The 19037-nt window shown below is 50.6% G+C and overlaps 1 protein-coding gene across 2 annotated transcripts in view; it reads right to left on the bottom strand.

Annotated features, from left to right (window-relative positions):
* Positions 1 to 7061: 7061 nt before the first annotated feature.
* LOC105485652 (G protein subunit alpha 15) overlaps positions 7062 to 19037 on the bottom strand; it is a 31203-nt gene continuing 19227 nt past the window's right edge. Inside the window, exons 5-8 of one of the 2 annotated variants that reach the window (XR_011618021.1) lie at positions 16999 to 17128; positions 13175 to 13328; positions 7517 to 8015; positions 7062 to 7342 (exon numbers count right to left, since the gene is read on the bottom strand). Coding sequence is in view for 1 of the 2 variants with exons in the window: in XM_011747984.3 (XP_011746286.1) it covers positions 7789 to 8015; positions 13175 to 13328; positions 16999 to 17128 (511 nt within the window). In the remaining variant the exon portion in view is untranslated. Of the gene's footprint in view, positions 8016 to 13174; positions 13329 to 16998; positions 17129 to 19037 lie in introns of both variants that reach the window. The other variant, XM_011747984.3, reaches the window with a different exon arrangement.

Genomic DNA, 19037 nt, shown 5'->3' with positions numbered 1-19037 from the left:
CTGCCCTCCAGCCTGGATGACAGAGCGAGACTCTCTCCAAAAAAAAGAAAAAGAACTTGCCCTTGGAATGATCCCTGATCCCAAGCTGAGCCCCAACTCGGCCTGAGTCCTAAGCCTGATTGAATCTTGACCACAGCTGATCACCAGACCCTAGACCCAGATAGCAAATTAGGACCAAAGTAAAGCGCTATCAGAGGGCAGGGTTTACCCTAACTTCACGCCAAGCTATCTGACCAACCACCTTCTACCATGAGTTAATCACCTGCCTCCTGGGAAAAAGGCTTTGTGTGCATTAAAACTTAATTAATCTGGCCAGGCATGGTGGCTCACATGTCATCCCAGCGCTTTGGGAGGCTGAGACGGATGGACCATTTGAGGTCAGGAGCTGCAGACCAGCCTGGCCCACATGATGAAACCCCATCTCTACTAAAAATACAAAACTTAACTGGGTGTGGTGGCATGTGCCTGTAATCCCAGCTATTCGGGAGGCTGAGGCAGGAGGATCGCTGGAACCCAGAAGGCAGAGGCTGCAGTGGGCTGATGGAGCCACTGCATTCCAGCCTGGGAGACAAGAGTGAAACTCTGTTTCAAAACAAAACAAAACGTAATCTAACCATTATCCCCACACTGCAGAAGGGCAGGCCCCTCTTCTAGAAATTCTAACAAGACCAAGTACGTGTGCAGAAGGTCATTGCCTAAAGTGTTATTCATGAATGCACAATGCTGAGTTCAACCCGAATGTGTATACACAGGACAGAAGTGGATGAATGAACTATGCCCCAGCCCAGAGAGGAGGCCTTCCCAGCTGTGCAAAAGAACAAAAACCAGCTCCATAAATGGAATGCAGTGCTTGCCGGGATGTGTTGGGATTTCAAATTATTTATTTATTTATTTATTTATTTATTTATTTTAGACGAAGTGTTGCTCTGTCGCCCAGGCTGGAGTGCAGTGGCCGGATCTCAGCTCACTGCAAGCTCCGCCTCCCGGGTTCACGCCATTCTCCTACCTCAGCCTCCCGAGTAGCTGGGACTACAAGCACCCGCCACCTCGCCCGGCTAGTTTTTTGTATTTTTTAGTAGACACGGGGTTTCACCGTGTTAGCCAGGATGGTCTCGATCTCCTGACCTCGTGATCCGCCCGACTCGGCCTCCCAAAGTGCTGGGATTACAGGCGTGAGCCACCGCGCCTGGCCTATTTATTTATTTATTTAGAGACGGAGTCTCACTCTGTTGCCCAGGCTGGAGTGCAGTGGCACGATCTCAGCTCACTGGAACCTCTGCCTCCCGAGTTCAAGCAATCTTCTCACCTCAACCTCTCTGGTAGCTGGGACTACAGGTGCACTGCACCTCACCCAGCTAATGCTTTTTTTTTTTTTTTTTTTTTTTTTGAGACAGAGTCTCACTCTGTCTCCCAGGTTGGGTGCAGTGGCACGATCTCAGCTCACTGCAAGCTCCGCCTCCCGGGTTCAAGCGACTCTCCTGCCTCAGCCTCCTGAGTAGCTGGGATTACAGGTGTCCACCACCACACCCGGCTAATTTTTTTTTTTTTATCCATTTTTGGTAGAGATGGGGTTTCACCAGGTTAGTCAGGCTGGTCTCGAACTCCTGACCTCAGTTAATCCACCTGCCTTGGCCTCCCAAAGTGCTGGGATTACAAGCGTTGTCCTTTGTTTTGTTTTGTTTTGTTTTGTTTTGTTTTGTTTTGTATAAATGAGGTCTTGCTATTGCCCAGGTTAGTCTTGAACTGCTGGGCTCAAGCAATCAGCCCACCACAGCCTCCCAAAGTGCTGGGTTTACAGACATGAGCCACCATGCCCGGCCTTTCGTGTAGTTTTAAGCCCTAGTCTTGCTTTCTATATTCAAAGATAAAATTGATCAACAAGGATGGAAGGAGAAGCTTTAGGATGGAACAACAGTAGAAAACAAATGAACCAAACTGTATTTCAAATGAAAAACGTGACCACAGAGAGACAGAAAAGAACCAGCCCCCAGAACTGGGATACACAGCACTCACTCTAAAGACGAAAGGAGGCCGGGTGCTGTGGCTCAATCCTGTAATCCCAGCACCTTGGGAGGCCAGGATGGGTGGATCACGAGGTCAGGAGTTCAAGACCAGCCTGGCCAACATGGCAAAACCCCGTCTCTCCTAAAAATACAAAAATTAGCTGGGCGTGGTGGCGGGCACCTATAATCCCAGCTACTCAGGAGGCTGAGGCAGGAAAATCACTTGAACCCGGGAGGTGGAGGTGGCAGTGAGCCGAGGTTGCACCATTGCACTCCAACCTGGGTGACAGAACAAGACTGTCTCAAAAAAAAAAAAAAGCCGGGCGTGGTGGTGGGCGCCTGTAATCCCAGCTACTCAGGAGGCTGAGGCAGAGAATTGCTTGACCGTGGGATGTGGAGGTTGCAGCAAGTCGAGATTGCGCCATTGCACTCCAGTCTGGGTGACAGAGTGAGGCTCTGTCTCAAAAAAAAAAAAAAAAAAAAAGAGAGAGAGAGACAAAAATAATTGCAAAGAAACTTTGACCTTTATTTAGCAGATTTGTCATTGAGGAACATATGGGTGTAGCAATTTTGAAACTATCATGTGTTTTACAGAACTGAGCAAAGTAGCAAATACAGAGATATTATTAGGAACCAGGGTCTTGGCTGGGAGAGAAAGATGTAACTATGACCTGGGACAATGCAAGAAAGAATGCTTGCTGGGTTGAATAGGACTTCAAGTTTCCCAGCCTGTGTAACATGGCAAGACCCCATTTCTCCAAAAAATAAAAATGAAATAACCCAGGTGCAGTGGCATGTACCTGTGGTCCTAGCAACTCAGGAGGCTGAGGCAGGAGGACTGCTTGAGCCTGAGAGGTTGAGGCTGTGGTGAGCCATCATTGCTCCACTGCACTCCAGCCTGGGTGACAGAGCGAGATCCCGTCTCTTAAAAAAAAAAAAAAAAGGAGGAGCGGGGCTGGGTGTGGTGACTCACGCCTGGAATCCCACCACTTTGGGAGGCAAAGGAGGGTAGATCACGAGGTCAGGAGTTCGAGACCTGCCTGGCCAAGATGGTGAAACCCTGTCTCCACTAAAAATACAAAAATTAGACTGGGCACAGTGGCTCACGCCTGTAATCCCAGCACTTTGGGAGGCTGAGGCAGGGAGATCATAAGGTCAGGAATTCAAGACCAGCCTGGCCAATATAGTGAAACACCATCTCTGCTAAAAATACAAAAAATTAGCCAGGTGTGGGGGTGCACCGCTGTAATCCCAGCTACTCAGGAGGCTGAGGCAGGAGAATCGCTTGAACCGGGGAGGCGGAGGTTGCAGTAAGCCGAGATTACGGCACTGCACTCCGGCCTGGGCGACAGAGTGAGACTCTGTCTCAAATGAATAAACACAAAAATTAGCTGGGCGCGGTGGTGGGCGCCTGTAATCCCAGCTACTTGGGAGGCTGAGGCAGGAGAATCGCTTGAAACTAGGAGGCAGAGGTTGCAGTGAGTCGAGATCTCGCCGCTGCACTCTAGCCTGGGTGACAGAGCAAGACTCCATCTCCAAAAAAAGGATTGCAAATATCAGTGTAAATTCAGGATCTCATGATTTATGCAAAACAAACAAACAAACAAACAAACAAACAAACAAAAAACCCTGTCCTACTTCTCCACTGAGACAATCCCAGAGCAAGGAGCACCTAACACCCAGCTCTCTCCCCCTACAGCCCCTTGCTGAAAGGATCCAGGGAACCTGGGAGAAAGGGCTGATTCCAAGAGTAGGGCAGGAGATGAGCCTGGAACATCTCAGTGTGCCAGAGAAGGAGGGCGTGATCACAGAGGGAGGAGGACCTGGCAAAGAACACGGGAGCCAGTTCAGACGGGCTGCTCCTGGCCCACCCTGCGTTAGAAATGGATGGATGACCTCAGCACATGAACCAGCAGTTCGCTGCTCAGGTCACACTCAGGAGGAATGCAAACAGGTCCACTCGAAAACTCACACCTGGCCGGACAAAGGGGCTCATGCCTGGTATCCCCAGGGAGGCGGAGGCAGGAGCATCCTTTCAGCCCAGGAGTTGGAGGCCGCAGTGAGCTGAGATTGCACCACTACACACCAGCCTGGGTGACAGAGCAAGATAACGGGGGTAAAAAAAAAAAAATGGCCAAATAGTAAATATTTTTGGCTTCTGGGGCCAGACAGTATCTGTGGCAGTTACTCAGTTCCACGGATGTAGCAACAGCTTGCATAGACACAGGTACATGAATGCACGTGACCATGTTTCAATAAAACTTTACAAAAACAATTGAGAAGCTCTGACATCCCTTTGAAGAACAGCTCAAGAAACAACCAGGCAGAACTCCTCCGACATGTCACAAAGGAAACCGAGGCACTGTCCCACAGTGAGGAGAGGAAGGCAGCTCACGGCCATGTGGGATCCGGGACTGGACCCTGGCCCAGGAAAGGAAGACGGAAGCGAGAACCTGCCATATTCTTTTTTTGTTTTGAGACGGAGTCTTGCTCTGCCGCCCAGGCTGGAGTGCAGTGGCGCGATCTCAGCTCACTGCAAGCTCCGCCTCCCAGGTTCACGCTATTCTCCTGCCTCAGCCTCCCGAGTAGCTGGGAATCCAGGTGCCCGCCACCATGCCCGGCTAATTTTTTGTATTTTTTTTAGTAGAGACGGGGTTTCACCGTGTTAACCAGGATGGTCTCGATCTCCTGACCTTGTGAACTGCCCGCCTCGGCCTCCCAAAGTGCTGGGATTACAGGCGTGAACCACCACGCCCAGCCTGAACCTGCTATATTCTAATAAGATCCTCACACAGGTTCGTTCATAGGATGCTCGCTTATGTGAATTTCCTGGGTTGTACTAGAGTTACGTAAGAGGTAAGAGGAAGCTGGGTGGAGGGCGTTTGGGAACCGTGTACAACTTCTGCAACTTTTCTGTGAGTCTTAAAATTCTTGCAAAACAACAAGAAGAGGCCGGGCACGCTGGCTCCTGCCTGTAATCCCAGCACTCTGGGAGGCTGAAGCGGGCGGATCACGAGGTCAGGAGATCGAGACTATCCTGGCTAACAAGGTGAAACCCCATCTCTACTAAAAATACAAAAAATTAGCCGGGCGTCGGGGCGGGCACCTATAGTCCCAGCTACTCGGGAGGCTGAGGCAGGAGAATGGTGTGAACCCGGGGGGCGGGGCTTGCAGTGAGCCGAGATTGCACCACTGCACTCCAGCCTGGGCAACAGAGAACAGAGTGAGACTCCGTCTCAAAAAAAAAAAAAAGAACAAATTTTTACAAATTATTTTTTTAAAATATTTTTTACAAATCATTTTTGTAAAAATAATTTGTAAAATTTATTTTCCAGATAATTTATAAAATATTTACAAAATTATTACAACAAAGAATTTGTAAAATTTCATAAAATTATTGGTAAAATTTAAATAATTTGTAAAATCATTTTATAACTTTTACAAACAATTTATAAAATTATTTTGTAACATTTATTTTACAAATAATTCATTAAATTATTTTGTTAAATTTTATTGAAAATTTCTAAATTTTATTTTACAAAAATTGGCTGGGCATGGTGGCTCACACCTGTAATCCCAGCACTTTGGGAAGCTGAGGTGGGTGGATCATTTGAGGTCAGGAGTTTGAGACCAGCCTGGCCAACATGGTGAAACCCTCCCTCTACCAAAAATACAAAAATTAGCCAGGCATGGTGGCGGTGCCTATAAACCCAGCTACTAGGGAGGCTGAGGCAGGAGAATCACTTGAACCCAGGAGGCAGAGGTTGCAGTGAGACAAGATTGTGCCATTGTACTCCAACCTGGGGGATGACAGAGCAAGACACAGTCTCAAAAAATAATAATAATTAGTAAAATTATTTTGTAATAAGGCTGGAGTGCAGTGGCACAATCTTGGCTTACTGCAATCTTCGCCTCCCGGGTTGAAGCAATTCTCATGCCTCAGCCTCCCAATTAACTGGGATTACAAGCATGCACCACCACGCCCGGCTAATTTTTATATTACAAAATATCTTTTATAGGTTGAAATGTGGCTCCCCTAAAAAGATATGGTCAAGTCATAACCCCTGGTATCTGCGAATGGGACCTTATTTAGAAATACAGCCTTTGCAGATGTAGTCAAGTTACGATGGGCACGACAGGCTGAACCCTGATCCAGTGTGACTAGTGGTTTTATAAGAAGAAAAGTTAGGCCAGGCGTGGTGGCTCATGCCTGTAATCCCAACACTTCGGGAGGTCGAGGGAGGCAGATCACTTGAGATCAGGAGTTTGCGACCAGCCTGGCCAACATGGTGAAACTCCGTCTCTGCTAAAGAATACAAAAATTGGCCAGGTACGGTTGCTCACGTCTGCAATCCCAGGACTTTGGGAGGCCGAGGCAGGCGGATCACGATGTCAGGAGATCAAGATCACCCTGGCTAACGCAGTGAAACCCCGTCTCTACTAAAAATACAAAAATATGGCCAGGTGTGGTGGCGGGCGCCTGTAGTCCCAGCTACTTGGGAGGCTGAGGCAGGAGAATCGCTGAACCCAGGAGGCAGAGGCTGCAGTGAACCAAGATCACATCACTGCACTCCATCCTGGGCGACAGAGCGAGATTGTCTCAAAAAAAAAACCAAAAAGCCACAAATGTGTTCAATGTAGGAACAGGCTCCTGCCTCTATCCATTCCAGATGTGTGAGCTTAGTCAAATTACACCATTCTCTGTGCCCCGGATTCCTCATCTGTAAAATGGGGTGCTATGGTTTGCACCACAGAACACTGCCCTGAGGATAGTAAGAGGCCTTCTCAAAGCTGGGTGGTGGCTGCTGCTGGAATTTCGGGTCAGTAGCCACGGAGGGGTCTGCTCCAATGTCCCCCCAGCCAGGGAGGGAGGTTGGACTCCACATCCCGGCTTGCAGGACTCACAGCCCCCACAGTTCTGAGTACCATGGCCAGGACAGGTGGGTAGACAAGAAGTATAACTTTTTTCCTTCCTACTCCATGTTGCTCCCCGCACTGTAACCAGTGCCCCCTGCCAAGAAAGGAATGCAGAGGGATAAACAGGACGCTGGCGACACAGCCGCTAAGAAATCTTTAATTTCACCCCGCACGGAGCCCTGCAGAAGGTGATGGAATAAATACAAAAGGTTAAGATGCAGCATGCCCGCCCCCCGCCTGCAAAGGACGAGGGGATGCTTGTGGGCCGCGTTTTCTCCCATCTGCAAACCGAGGCAGGACACGCTGTGAGCCATGGAGCTCTGAGAGCGACAGTGTTTTCTAGCAGTCTGCTACCCTTTGCAAAAGGAAGTTCCTGCATCCCTAGTCCGCAGGCTCCTGGAAGGCGTTCCTTCTGCTGTCCACTAGAGTGCACCAGAGTCCACGCCTGAAGGCGCCTAAAGGCTCTACTAGCCCCATCCCAGGGTGTGCGTCACCCACAGAGGGTACTAGACCCCTGCCCAGGAGATGACATGCCTGGAGATGGGGTCCTGAGAGATGCCCACCCACCCAAGTCCTCAATCCCCTGATTTCTTCACCTTGTCATCCACCCTGGCATCCCAAATGGCCGTTTTGCTCCTTCCCTTTCAAAGGAGGGAAACTGAGTCAAGCAAGGGCAGGAGTACCCTGGGGGGGCGGCTGCCCTGGTGAGAGGCAGAGAAGAGAGCAGCCAGCAGCGGGCCGTCCGTCTCCCGACTCACTCGCGTGTGAGCCGAGGCTGGAGAGATAGACCAGGGACACTAGGGGTCCCTGCAGCCACCCCCACCTCCCACCCGCCCGCCAGTGCCGCCTGCCCCAGGTGGGGCCTGGGTCACAGCAGGTTGATCTCGTCCAGGTAGCGGGCGAGCACCGAGTCCCGCACGTCCTTGAAGACCTTGCGGATGTTCTGTGTGTCCGTGGCACATGTGTAGTGGCTGAAGAGGCGTCGGGAGCGCGCGCCCTTCTTGCTGCCGTCAGGGCCGTCCACGCAGCCGGCGTACATCCTGGTGTACATGTCCAGGATGAACCTCTTGGCTGCCTCGGCATCCTGTTTAGGGCCTGGGGAAACAAAGTGCGGGAAGTGGTGAGGACCCTCCCTCTTTGGACCCAGGGGGGCCTCTGGTGACCCTCTTCCCCGTAACCAGGGCTAAAGGGCCCCAGGGATCGCGATCGGGCCGTCATTTTTCTGAGCGTTGACGCCATCTTTTGTAGTCATAGCTGGTCACATGACTCACGCCCAGCCAATGGGAACACAGGAGGTTGTCTCACAAGAGTCATGTGACCTGAAATGGACCAATGAGATCCAGCTCTGGGACTTTGGGCCGAACTGTGTTAAAGAGAGACACTGTCTTGGCCTCGCTTCCAGCCGTGCAGTTGGCAGCCTGGAATCACAGAGACAAATATCCCAGGACTGTGCAGACGGGGGCACCAAGGCCAAAGAAGGGGAAGAGAGTCCTCAAAGTCAGCCTGGGTGGCTGCTCTGATAAGTCCTATCAGGGTGTTCAGTACCTGTGTACTGAAAGCACAACGTGAATTAAGGGCTTTGGGAGCCCTAGACTTGGCTCTGCTACTCACTCACGAGTTGGGTTATCTATAATAGTATTTTAATACCTGTAAACTCTGTGAGCCTGTTTCCTCATTTGTAAAATGTGGATCAGAACAGTCTTGGGCCTCACAGAGTTGTCTCGAGGATTTAACATTATGTGGAGGGTTCGTTGCTTAATAAACAAGACTTCATGGTTGTAACCTATCAATATTATTTCAGTAAGACAATGTAGTAGTAGAACGATTAAGTTCAGACGTTCTGGCTCTGGGTCTGGACAGCCTGGGTTCAAACTCTGCCTCTGCCTCTCACTGGTTGTGTGACTGTTGTCAAGAGACTGCATCACTCTGTGCCTCGGTTTCTCCAGCTCTATAACGGCTAGATGAGTAAGTCCTGCTGTGTAAATGTTTTTTGTTTTTGAGGTGGAGCCTCGCTCTGTCGCCCAGGCTGGAGTGCAATGGTGCAATCTTGGCAGTAGCTGGGATTACAGGCGCCTACCACCACGCCCAGCTAATTTTTGTATTTTTAGTAGAGACGGGGTTTTGCCATGTTGGCCAGGCTGGTCTCGAACTCCTGACCTCAAATGATCTGCCCGCCTTGACCCTCCAAAGCACTGGGATTACAGGCGTGAGCCACTGTGCCCAGCCCTGCATAGGGTTAACATGAAGACTAAACAAGCTATGTAGAGTGCTTCCACCAGTGCAGCAGATGTGTTGGCTATTGTTATTGATGATGATATGATGATGATGATTATTATTATTATTATTTTGAGATGGAGTCTCGCTCTGTCGCCCAGGCTGGAGTGAAGTGGCATGATCTCTGCTCAATGCAACCTCCGCCTCCCAGGTTCAAGCGATTCTCCTGCCTCAACCTCCCGAGTGACTGGGATTACAGGTCCCTGCCACCACACGCAGCTAATTTTTGTATTTTTAATAGAGATGGGGTTTTGCCATGTTGGCCAGGCTGGTCTCGAACTCCTGACCTCAAGTCGTCTGCGTGCCTCAGCCTCCCAAAGTGTGGTTTATTATTATTATCACGAATATTATTTAGCACAGCAGAGAGAAGGGCTGAGAGTCAGCAAAGGGTGCACCAGCCACTTGTGCTGGGAGACAAGGGTGAGTCATGGGAGGTTCCCTTTGACTTGAATGAAAAAATATCTACCTTATCCTGTTCCCAAATTCTCTAAACTGTGATCTGATTCCCAGGGCTGCTCAGCAGGGAAGAGGGGCTGTCCAGGCCACCATCCTGGAACAACTTAACATCTATCTCCCAGACCCTGAATCTTGTGGGTATGATTGGCTAAAATTGGCCTCACGGGCTCTGAGACATGACAAGACCAGGGGTCAAAACCTGGTGACTTCACCAAAGCTTATGTTTACTGATTGTGGACCTGGTATCAAGTATGTACTAAGGACTTATCTACTATGGTTGCTTATATATTGAGGTAAACAGTGTCCCCCAAAATTCATGTCCACCTGGAACCTCAGAATATGGAACCTTAGAAATTTATATTTCTAAAAAAAAAAAAAAAAAAAAAAGAAATTTATATTTCTAAATAAATATTTATTTAGAAATCAGATCTTTACAGATGTAATTAGGTTAAATTAGGTCACGGCCGGGCATGATGGCTCACGCCTGTAATCCTAGCATTTTGGGAGGCCAAGGCAGGTGGATGACAGATGTGTGGTTGGGCCCAGGAGTTCCAGATCAGCCTGGGCAACATGGCGAAAGCTTGTCTCTACAAAAATATACAAAAATTAGCCAGATGTGGTGGTGCATGCCTGTAGTCCCAGCAACTCAGGAGGCTGAGGTGGGAGGATCACCTGTGCCCGGGAGGTCGAGGCTACAGTGAACTGTGATCATGCCACTGGACTCTAGCCTGGGCAATAGAGCAAGACCTTGTCTTAAAAAAAAAAAAAAAAGGCCGGGCGCGGTGGCTCAAGCCTGTAATCCCAGCACTTTGGGAGGCCGAGGCGGGCGGATCACAAGGTCAGGAGATCGAGACCACAGTGAAACCCCGTCTCTACTAAAAATACAAAAAATTAGCCGGGCGCGGTGGCGGGCGCCTGTAGTCCCAGCTACTCAGGAGGCTGAGGCAGGAGAATGGCGGGAACCCGGGAGGCGGAGCTTGCAGTGAGCCAAGATCGCGCCACTGCACTCCAGCCTGGGCAACAGCGTGAGACTCCGTCTCAAAAAAAAAAAAAAAAAAAATAGGTCATACCAAAGTATGGGCCCTAAATTAAATGACTGATGGTCTTATAACAACAGGAGAGGACACGTAAAGACATGGTGAGAAGATAGCCATGTGAACATGGAGGCAGAGATTGGAGTGTTACGTCTACAAGCTAAGGATTGTTGGCCACCACCAGAAGCTGAGAGAGAAGCATGGAACAGATTTTCCCTCAGAGCCTCCAGAAGGAACCAACCCTGCCAATATCTTAACTTTGGACTTCTGTTGTTTTAAGCCACCCAGTTTGTGGTATTTTGTTATGGCATCCCAGGAAATGAAGGCAAGTTATCTCCAAGATGGCTGCCATCACTTCCTTCTCTCCCTGTATGCATGTGTCATTCTTACTTCAAGAAGTGGAGTCTCTTTCTTTTGAATCCAGGCTGATATGAGTGATGTGCTTGACAAATAGAATGTGGCAGAGGTAACGTCTGATGATTCTGAGGCGATCATGAGAAGCAGCTTCCACCTAGGCTGAAGTCTGTCTACCCTGAGGCAGCCATATTGTGAGTAAGCTCAAACCATGTGAGGAGGCTGTGGATCATGAGGCCCCAAATGGAGAGAGAGAGAGAACAGGGGAGGTGGAAAAGGAGAGAGAGAGACTGGAAGAAAGGGGAGGAGAGATAGATGAGATGGGAGACGGAGGCAGGGAGAGACAGAGAGAGAGAGGCCAAGAGCACCAAGGCACCAGACATGTGGGGGAAGAAGCCATCTTGGAAGTGTATCTCCAATCCCAGGCAGCTCAGCTGATGTCACATGGATCAGAGATGAACTTACCCAGCTCAACCCTTCCAAATTCCTGACCCACAAAATCATGAGCAAAGGAAAATGGCCAGTTTAAGTCACTAAGTTTGGGGACGGTGTGTTACTCGGCAGCAGCTAAGCAGGATATTTCGCCACCACACTTTATCCTCACAGCGGTGTTCTGGGGAAAGTGCTAGTGAATATATACCTTCGTCACGTCGGTCCCTGGATTAACCACAACTCTGCCTCCCCTTTGTAAAATACACTAAGTGGTGCCCAACACTAGATGGTGTTTCTCTGTAGTTGCCCTGTGGCCCTTTCACCCTCTGGATGTACTGAGAGTTTGTTCCCAAACCTGTTTTTGCCCGTTGTACGTGTCTTGGTTTGTATGCAATTAATAGGAACGTCACGCAAATCTATACCTGCAAGAGCTGCATGAAAGAAGGTCGTTGTATTTACAAAAACTGTGTGCTTTGGAAACATTGCTCAAGGCTCTGCTTTAAAAAATTTTTTTTTTTTTTTTTTTTTTTTTTTTGAGACGGAGTCTCGCTCTGTCACCCAGGCTGGAGTGCAGTGGCCAGATCTCAGCTCACTGCAAGCTCCGCCTCCCAGGTTCACGCCATTCTCCTGCCTCAGCCGCCCGAATAGCTGGGACTACAGGCGCCTGCCACCTCGCCCGGCTAAGTTTTTTTGTATTTTTAGTAGAGACGGGGTTTCACTGTGTTAGCCAGGATGGTCTCGATCTCCTGACCTCGTGATCCGCCCGTCTCAGCCTCCCAAAGTGCTGGGATTACAGGCTTGAGCCACCGCGCCCGGCCTGCTTTTAAAAATTAAAGAGAAAGGCCACGCGCGGTGGCTCATGCCTGTAATCCCAGCACTTTGGGAGGCCGAGGCAGGTAAATCACCTGAGGTCGGGAGTTCAAGACCAGCCTGACCAACATGGAGAAACCCTGTCTCTACTAAAAGTACAAAATTAGCTGAGGTGGTGGCGCATGCCTGTCATCCCAGCTACTCGGGAGGCTGAGGCAGGAGAATCACTTGAACACGGGAGGGAAAGGTTGCAGTGAGCCAAGATCGCACCACTGCACTCCAGCCTGGCGACAGAGCAAGACTCGGTCTCAAGAATAAATAAATAAAATGTTTAAGCTGTACATGATACGCTACCTCTTTTTAAGAATTCCTCACTTTTTTTTTTTTTTTTTTTGAGACGGAGTCTCACGCTGTTGCCCAGGCTGGAGTGCAGTGGCGCGATCTCGGCTCACTGCAAGCTCTGCCTCCCGGGTTCCCGCCATTCTCCTGCCTCAGCCTCCTGAGTAGCTGGGACTACAGGCGCCCGCCACCGCGCCCGGCTAATTTTTTGTATTTTTAGTAGAGACGGGGTTTCACTGTGGTCTCGATCTCCTGACCTTGTGATCCGCCCACCTCAGCCTCCCAAAGTGCTGGGATTACAGGCTTGAGCCACCGCGCCCGGCCAGAATTCCTCACTTTACTCAGTTCCAAGGGCCTTTGCTATTTTATTCCATTCCACAGAGGAGGAAACAGATTTTATGAGGTTGGACAGTGGATGGAGCTGAGTATAGAATGTGGGTGTGATCCTATGTGAAACTTCCCGTGACTCCAGGCTGAAGTAGAGCCTGGATTAGCATCTCTCTTTGGAGCTGCTTTTGGGAGGGGAAGGGTATGGAAAGTTCTAGAACTGCTTACCCTGGAAACTGGGGAAGTAGGTAGCCAGGTGGGAGGTGGGGATTTTCTCCTCCAGGATGTCGGTTTTGTTGAGGAAGAGGATGACGGAGGTACTCTTGAACCAGGGTAGTTCCAGGATAGTCCCGAACAAGGCGAGGCTCTCCTTCATACGGTTCTGTGTTGGGGGCAGAAACAGATTATTGCTTCAACCGGCCAGCTCGGACAGGAAGCCCTCCCATCGCGGAGATGGGGCTGTTAGCTCCAGGGGTGTGGGCTCACCCCTCCCTGCCCGGCTGGGGCTGAGGCGGGTGTGCCCGTGTTTCCGTGTGGACAGCTGCCTTGGTGTGCCTGACATGGTTTTGTGCCTGTGCTGGTTGGGGTGTCCTCCCAAAATTCATGTCCCCTCAGAGCTTCAGAGTATGACCTTATCTGGAGAGAGAGTCTTGAACTCCTGGCCTCCCAGCGTGCTGGGGTTACAGGCATGAACCACCGCACCTGGCCTGGAGATAGGGTCTTTGAAGAGGTCGTTGAGGTGAGGCAATACTAGAATAAGGTGGGCCCCCAAGTCCATGACTGCTGTCCTTATAAGAAGAGGGAGGCCTGGCCAGGTGCGGTGGCTCACGCCTGTAATCCCAGCACCTTGGAAGGTCTAGGCGGGCAGATCACCTGAGGTCAGGAGTTCAAGACCGTCCTGGCCAACGTGGTGCAACCCCATCTCCACTAAGAATACAAAAATTAGCTGGGCATGGTGGTGCACGCCTGTAATCACAGCTACTCGGGAGGCTGAGGCAGGAGAATTGCTTGAATCTGGGAGGCAAAGGTTGTGGTGAGCTGAGATCACACCACTGCACTCCAGCCTGGTGACACAGCGAGACTTCATTTCCAAAAAGAAAAAAGAAGAAGAAGAAGAGGGAGACCTGGCCAGGCGTGGCAGCTCACAGCTGTAATCCTAGCACTTTGGGAGGCCAAGGCGGGCAGATCACCTGAGGCCAGGAGTTCGAGACCAGCCTGGCTAACATGGTGAAACCCCGTTTCTACTAAAAATGCAAAAAATTAGCCAAGCATGGGGGCGGGCACCTGTAATCCCAGCTACTCAGGAGACTGAGGCAGGAAAATCACTTGAACCTGGGAGACAGAGGTTGCAGTGAGCCGAGATCACGCCACTGCACTCCAGTCTGGGTGACAAGAGCAAGACTCCATCTCACAAAAAAAGAAAAGTACAATAAGGTCTCAAATGCCTTGTGTTACGGGGTACATCATGTTTCCCTAAAAATCATATGTTCAAGTTCTAATCCCCTAGAACCTCAGCATGTGACCTTCTTTGGAAACAGGGTCATCACTGCAGAATTAACCCAGATGAGGTGGTACTGGAGTAGGCTGGTGTCCTTATGCAAAGAGGATATTAGCCGGGTGCAGTGGCTCACACCTGTAATCCCAGCACTTTGGGAGACTGAGGCAGGCAGATCACTTGAGGTCAGGAGTTCAAGACCAGCTTGACCAACATGGTGCAACCCCGCCTCTACTAAAAACACAAACATTAGCCGGGCATGGTGGCGCATGCCTGTAGTTCCAGCTACTCAGGAGTCTGAGGCAGGAGAATCACTTGAACCTGGGAGGCAGAGGTTGCAGTGAGCCGAGATCGCACCATTGCACTCCAGCCTGGGCGGCAAAGCAAAACCCAGCCTCAGAAAAAAAAAAAAGAGAGAGAGAGAGAGATTGACCAGGCTCAGTGGCTTGTGCCTGTCATCCCAACACTTTGGAAGGCCGAGGTAGGAGGATTGCTTGAGCCCTGGAGTTTGAGACCAACCTGGGCAACATAGTGAGATCCCATGTCTACAAAAAGTTTTTTTTTTTTTTTTTTTTTTTTTTTGAGACGGAGTCTGGCTCTGTTGCCCAGGCTGGAGTGCAGTGGCTGGATCTCAGCTCACTGCAAGCTCCGCCTCCCGGGTTCCCGCCATTCTCCTGCCTCAGCCTCCCGAGTAGCTGGGACTACAGGCGCCGCCACCTCGCCCGGCTAATTTTTTTTGTATTTTAGTAGAGACGGGGTTTCACCGTGTTAGCCAGGATGGTCTCGATCTCCTGAACTCATGATCCGCCCGTCTCGGCCTCCCAAAGTGCTGGGATTACAGGCTTGAGCCACCGCGCCCGGCTACAAAAAGTTTTTAAAATTAGCCGGGCTTGGTGGCACGCACCTGTAGTCCCAGCTACTTAGGAGGCTGAGGTGAGAGGATGGCTTGAGTCCAGGAGTTCGAGGCTGCAATGAGCTATGATCACATAACTGCACTCCAGCCTGGGTGACAGAGCAAGACTGTCTCCAAATAAAAAGGAGGAAGTTTACAGAGAGACGTGCACACAGGGAGGACACTGTGTGTTAGGGGGAGGCAGAGATCAGGTGACGCCCCTATAAGCAAGGATCACCAAGGATTTCCGGCCACCACTAGGACCTAGGAGACGCTTGGGACGGATTCTGTCTTGTCAGAAGGACCCAGCCTTGCCCACACTTCCCTCTCTGACTTCTGGCCTCCGGAACTGTAGAGAATAAATATCTGTTGTTTAAACTGCCGGGTCTGCGCAGCTTTCTTACGAAAGCCCTAAGCAGCGAGTCCATTTCATGTGGCTAGACTAGAGGACAAGCAGTATCAGGATGACCTAAAATTCATTCCGTCTCATTCAGCCTGAAAGTTAAAATTACATCATCTGACCCAAACTGGGTGAAACCTTAACCCTTACAGTCACGCCTTACAGGTAATAATGCATCCGACTTTTGGGCTCAGGGATCAAGCAGGAGAAAAGTTCACACTCGTAAAAGAAGCGGCCTCAGGCCTTTCTGAACAGAAGCAGAACGTCGCCCCTGGGGAGAGACCTGCTCTCCTGGGATAGCTGTGCTTGCCTGTGTGCAGGCGGCCGTGTCTCTCTCGGGGCTTGAGTGTTCCTCGATGCGGCCGGTGCTTGTGTAGCTGTGCATCCATGTGTGACTCCCTCAAGGATGTGTTTGTGAAGAGTGTGACAGAAGCCCTGGTGTTCCATGGTGCGGCCAGCATGCGGACAGGAATTTCCACGTGTGTGAGCACTTGTGTGTGCAAGTGCGTGTGTGTATGTGTCGTCACGTATGTGCATGTGTGTGTGCATGTGTCTTCATGTGTGTGCATGTGTATGGATGTGTGTGCGTGTGTGGCTGTGTGTGCATGTGTGTGCATGTGTCTTCATGTGTGTGCATGTGTGTGCCTGTGTGTGCGTATGTGTAGATGTGTGTGCATGTGTGCATGTGTCTTCATGTGTGTGGATGTGTGTGCATGTGTATGCATGTGTGCGTGCGTGTGTGTGCATGTGTGCGTGTGTGTATGTGTAGTGTATATGTACCTGTGTGATGCATATGTGTTCATGTGCATGTGTGTGCATATGCATGTATTGCACGCGTGAATGCGTGTATGTGCGTGCATATGCACACGTGTGATGTGTGTGTGTTCACGTGCATATATCGTGCATGTGCATGCGTTTATTGCATGTGTTCATGTGCATGTGTGTGCATGTATTGTGCACATGCGTGTGTGTTTATTGTGTGTGCATTGCATGTGTGTGTGCATTGCATGTGTGTGTGCATGTGCGTGTGTGCGTGTGTAGTGTAGGGGTGTGTGTGTGTCTGGGGTCCTGGCCAAACACTGTGCGTCTGTGTCTTGGGTTGCTGCAATCTGACCACAAAAGGCTGAAGGGGCAAGTTCATAGCCATGCTGGGCACACAGGCCCGTTCAGGGCAGGGACACCTCCCTTTCTGCGCCAGAGCTTCCTGCTCAGGTGACGGGGCCCTGGGCCAATAAGTGGGTACGGTGAGGGAGGCGGTGGCGCACCTCCTGGTTGTTCTCCTCCAGGCACTGGTCATATTCACTCAGTGAGGCCAGGTAGATGAGGGCGATCACGTTCTCGAAACAATGGATCCATTTCTTACGCTCTGACCTCTGGCCCCCGACGTCCACGATCCTACAGGGAATCGAGGTGCCCCCTTTCAGAGCTCAGGACCCTGCTCCGTGACACCCCCAAACCCCATCACGTCCGGGATATGCCAAGATCAATAATAGCAACAGCAAGAATAGGTGCTAGCCTCTCGTGGATTTGCCATGTCATTCCCGCAAGGCAGGAATGAGTCTTACGCCCATTTTACAGATGAGGAGGCTGAGATCCGGGGAGGAGAGGGGACTTTCCCAAGCTTCTACTGTGCTGGGCTGCCTGCTTTCTACCCCTGCATTACAGGGTCGCAGGTCGGACAGATCTGGAATGTGCCCTGGTGCTGGCTGGGCACACCGCACACCGCAACACAAGCCTGCCCCCACCTTCCTGTTCTCTCTCTTCTGAGAAATGTGGGTCACTGATAACCATCTGTGCGTCATTTCCCTGGGGATGCAACCGTTACTCAGGAAGTGCCAGAGCAGAGGCTTTGGACGGGCCCGGGCCAGGGCCTCAAGCAAGATGGGACTTGCCCCATTGCACAGGAGGGGAAACTGGGACTGATGATTCAGCAGTTAGACTGCAGCTGCTGTGTGTGTCTCCTGATCCCTGAGACCCACTCCTCCCATGCGTCCTCAGAGTCCCTCAAACCCCACATCCAGAGCCAGATGGGGTTGAGAGGGGGTCTGGAGAATGAGACAGGGGTGGGGTCGGCCACTGGCTAGTTGGGAACTTCTGGCATCACCTCTCATCTCGGGTCTCAGTCTCCTCTGAGCCCTCACTCCATTCATTCGCCTCACTCCAGGGCCACACCTAAAAATCACCTCCCCAGCCCAGACTTCCGCATGATTTCCCAGCCTCTACCTTCACTCCTAAACTTTTACCCATCCACCCACCCATTCATCGATTTATTCGCTCATCCATCCATCCATCTATCCATCTACCCATCTATCCACCCACCCACCTATCCATCCATCCATCCATCCATCCATCCATCCATCCATCCATCCACTCATCCATCCGTCTATCCACCCACCCACCTATCCATCCATCCATCCATCCACTCATCCATCTACCCATTCATTCATCCACTCATCCATCCTCCCACCCATTCATCCACCTACCCATCTATCCACTCACTCATCCACCCATCTACCCATCCACCCACCCTCCCACCCATCCACTCATCCATTCATCCACTCATCCATCCATCCTTCACTCACCCATCCACCCATGCATCCATTCATCCATCACACACCACCCATCTAGCCATTCATTCATCCATCCATCCACTCATCCACCTATCCATCCACCCATTCATCCATCCATCCACCCCACCCACCCATCTATCCATCCACCCATCCATCTATCCATTCACTCATCCATCCATCTATCCATCTACCCATCTATTCATCCATCCATCATCTACCTGCCTGTCCACCCATTTACTCAATCCACCCACCCGTCCATCTCTCCATCTACTCATCCATCCATCCAACCATCTATTCACCCATTATCCATCTACCCATCCATCCATCTACCCATCTATCCACTTACTCATCCACCCATCTACCAATCCACCTACCCACCCACCCATCCACTCATCCATTCATCCATCCATTCATCCACTCATCCATCCATCCTTCACTCACTCATCCACCCATTCATCCATTCATGTATCACCCATCCACCCATCCATCCATCCACCCATCCATCCATCCACTCATCCCTCTTTCCATCCATCCATCCATCCACCCACCCATCTACCCATTCATTCATCCACTCATCCATCCTCCCACCCATCCATCCACTCATCTATCCCTCAACTTATCCATCTATTCATCTATCCACCCACCCATTCATCCACCCATCTATTCCCTTCCATCTTTCCAACCATCCACCCACATTTACCAACTTCTGCTCTGACCTTTAGCTATTCACTAAA

The sequence above is a fragment of the Macaca nemestrina genome, chromosome 20 (assembly GCF_043159975.1).
Source record: "Macaca nemestrina isolate mMacNem1 chromosome 20, mMacNem.hap1, whole genome shotgun sequence".
Classification (NCBI taxonomy): Eukaryota; Metazoa; Chordata; class Mammalia; order Primates; family Cercopithecidae; genus Macaca; species Macaca nemestrina.
Note: the sequence above shows the minus strand (reverse complement) of the source record. Positions and strands in the feature narration are given on the sequence as shown.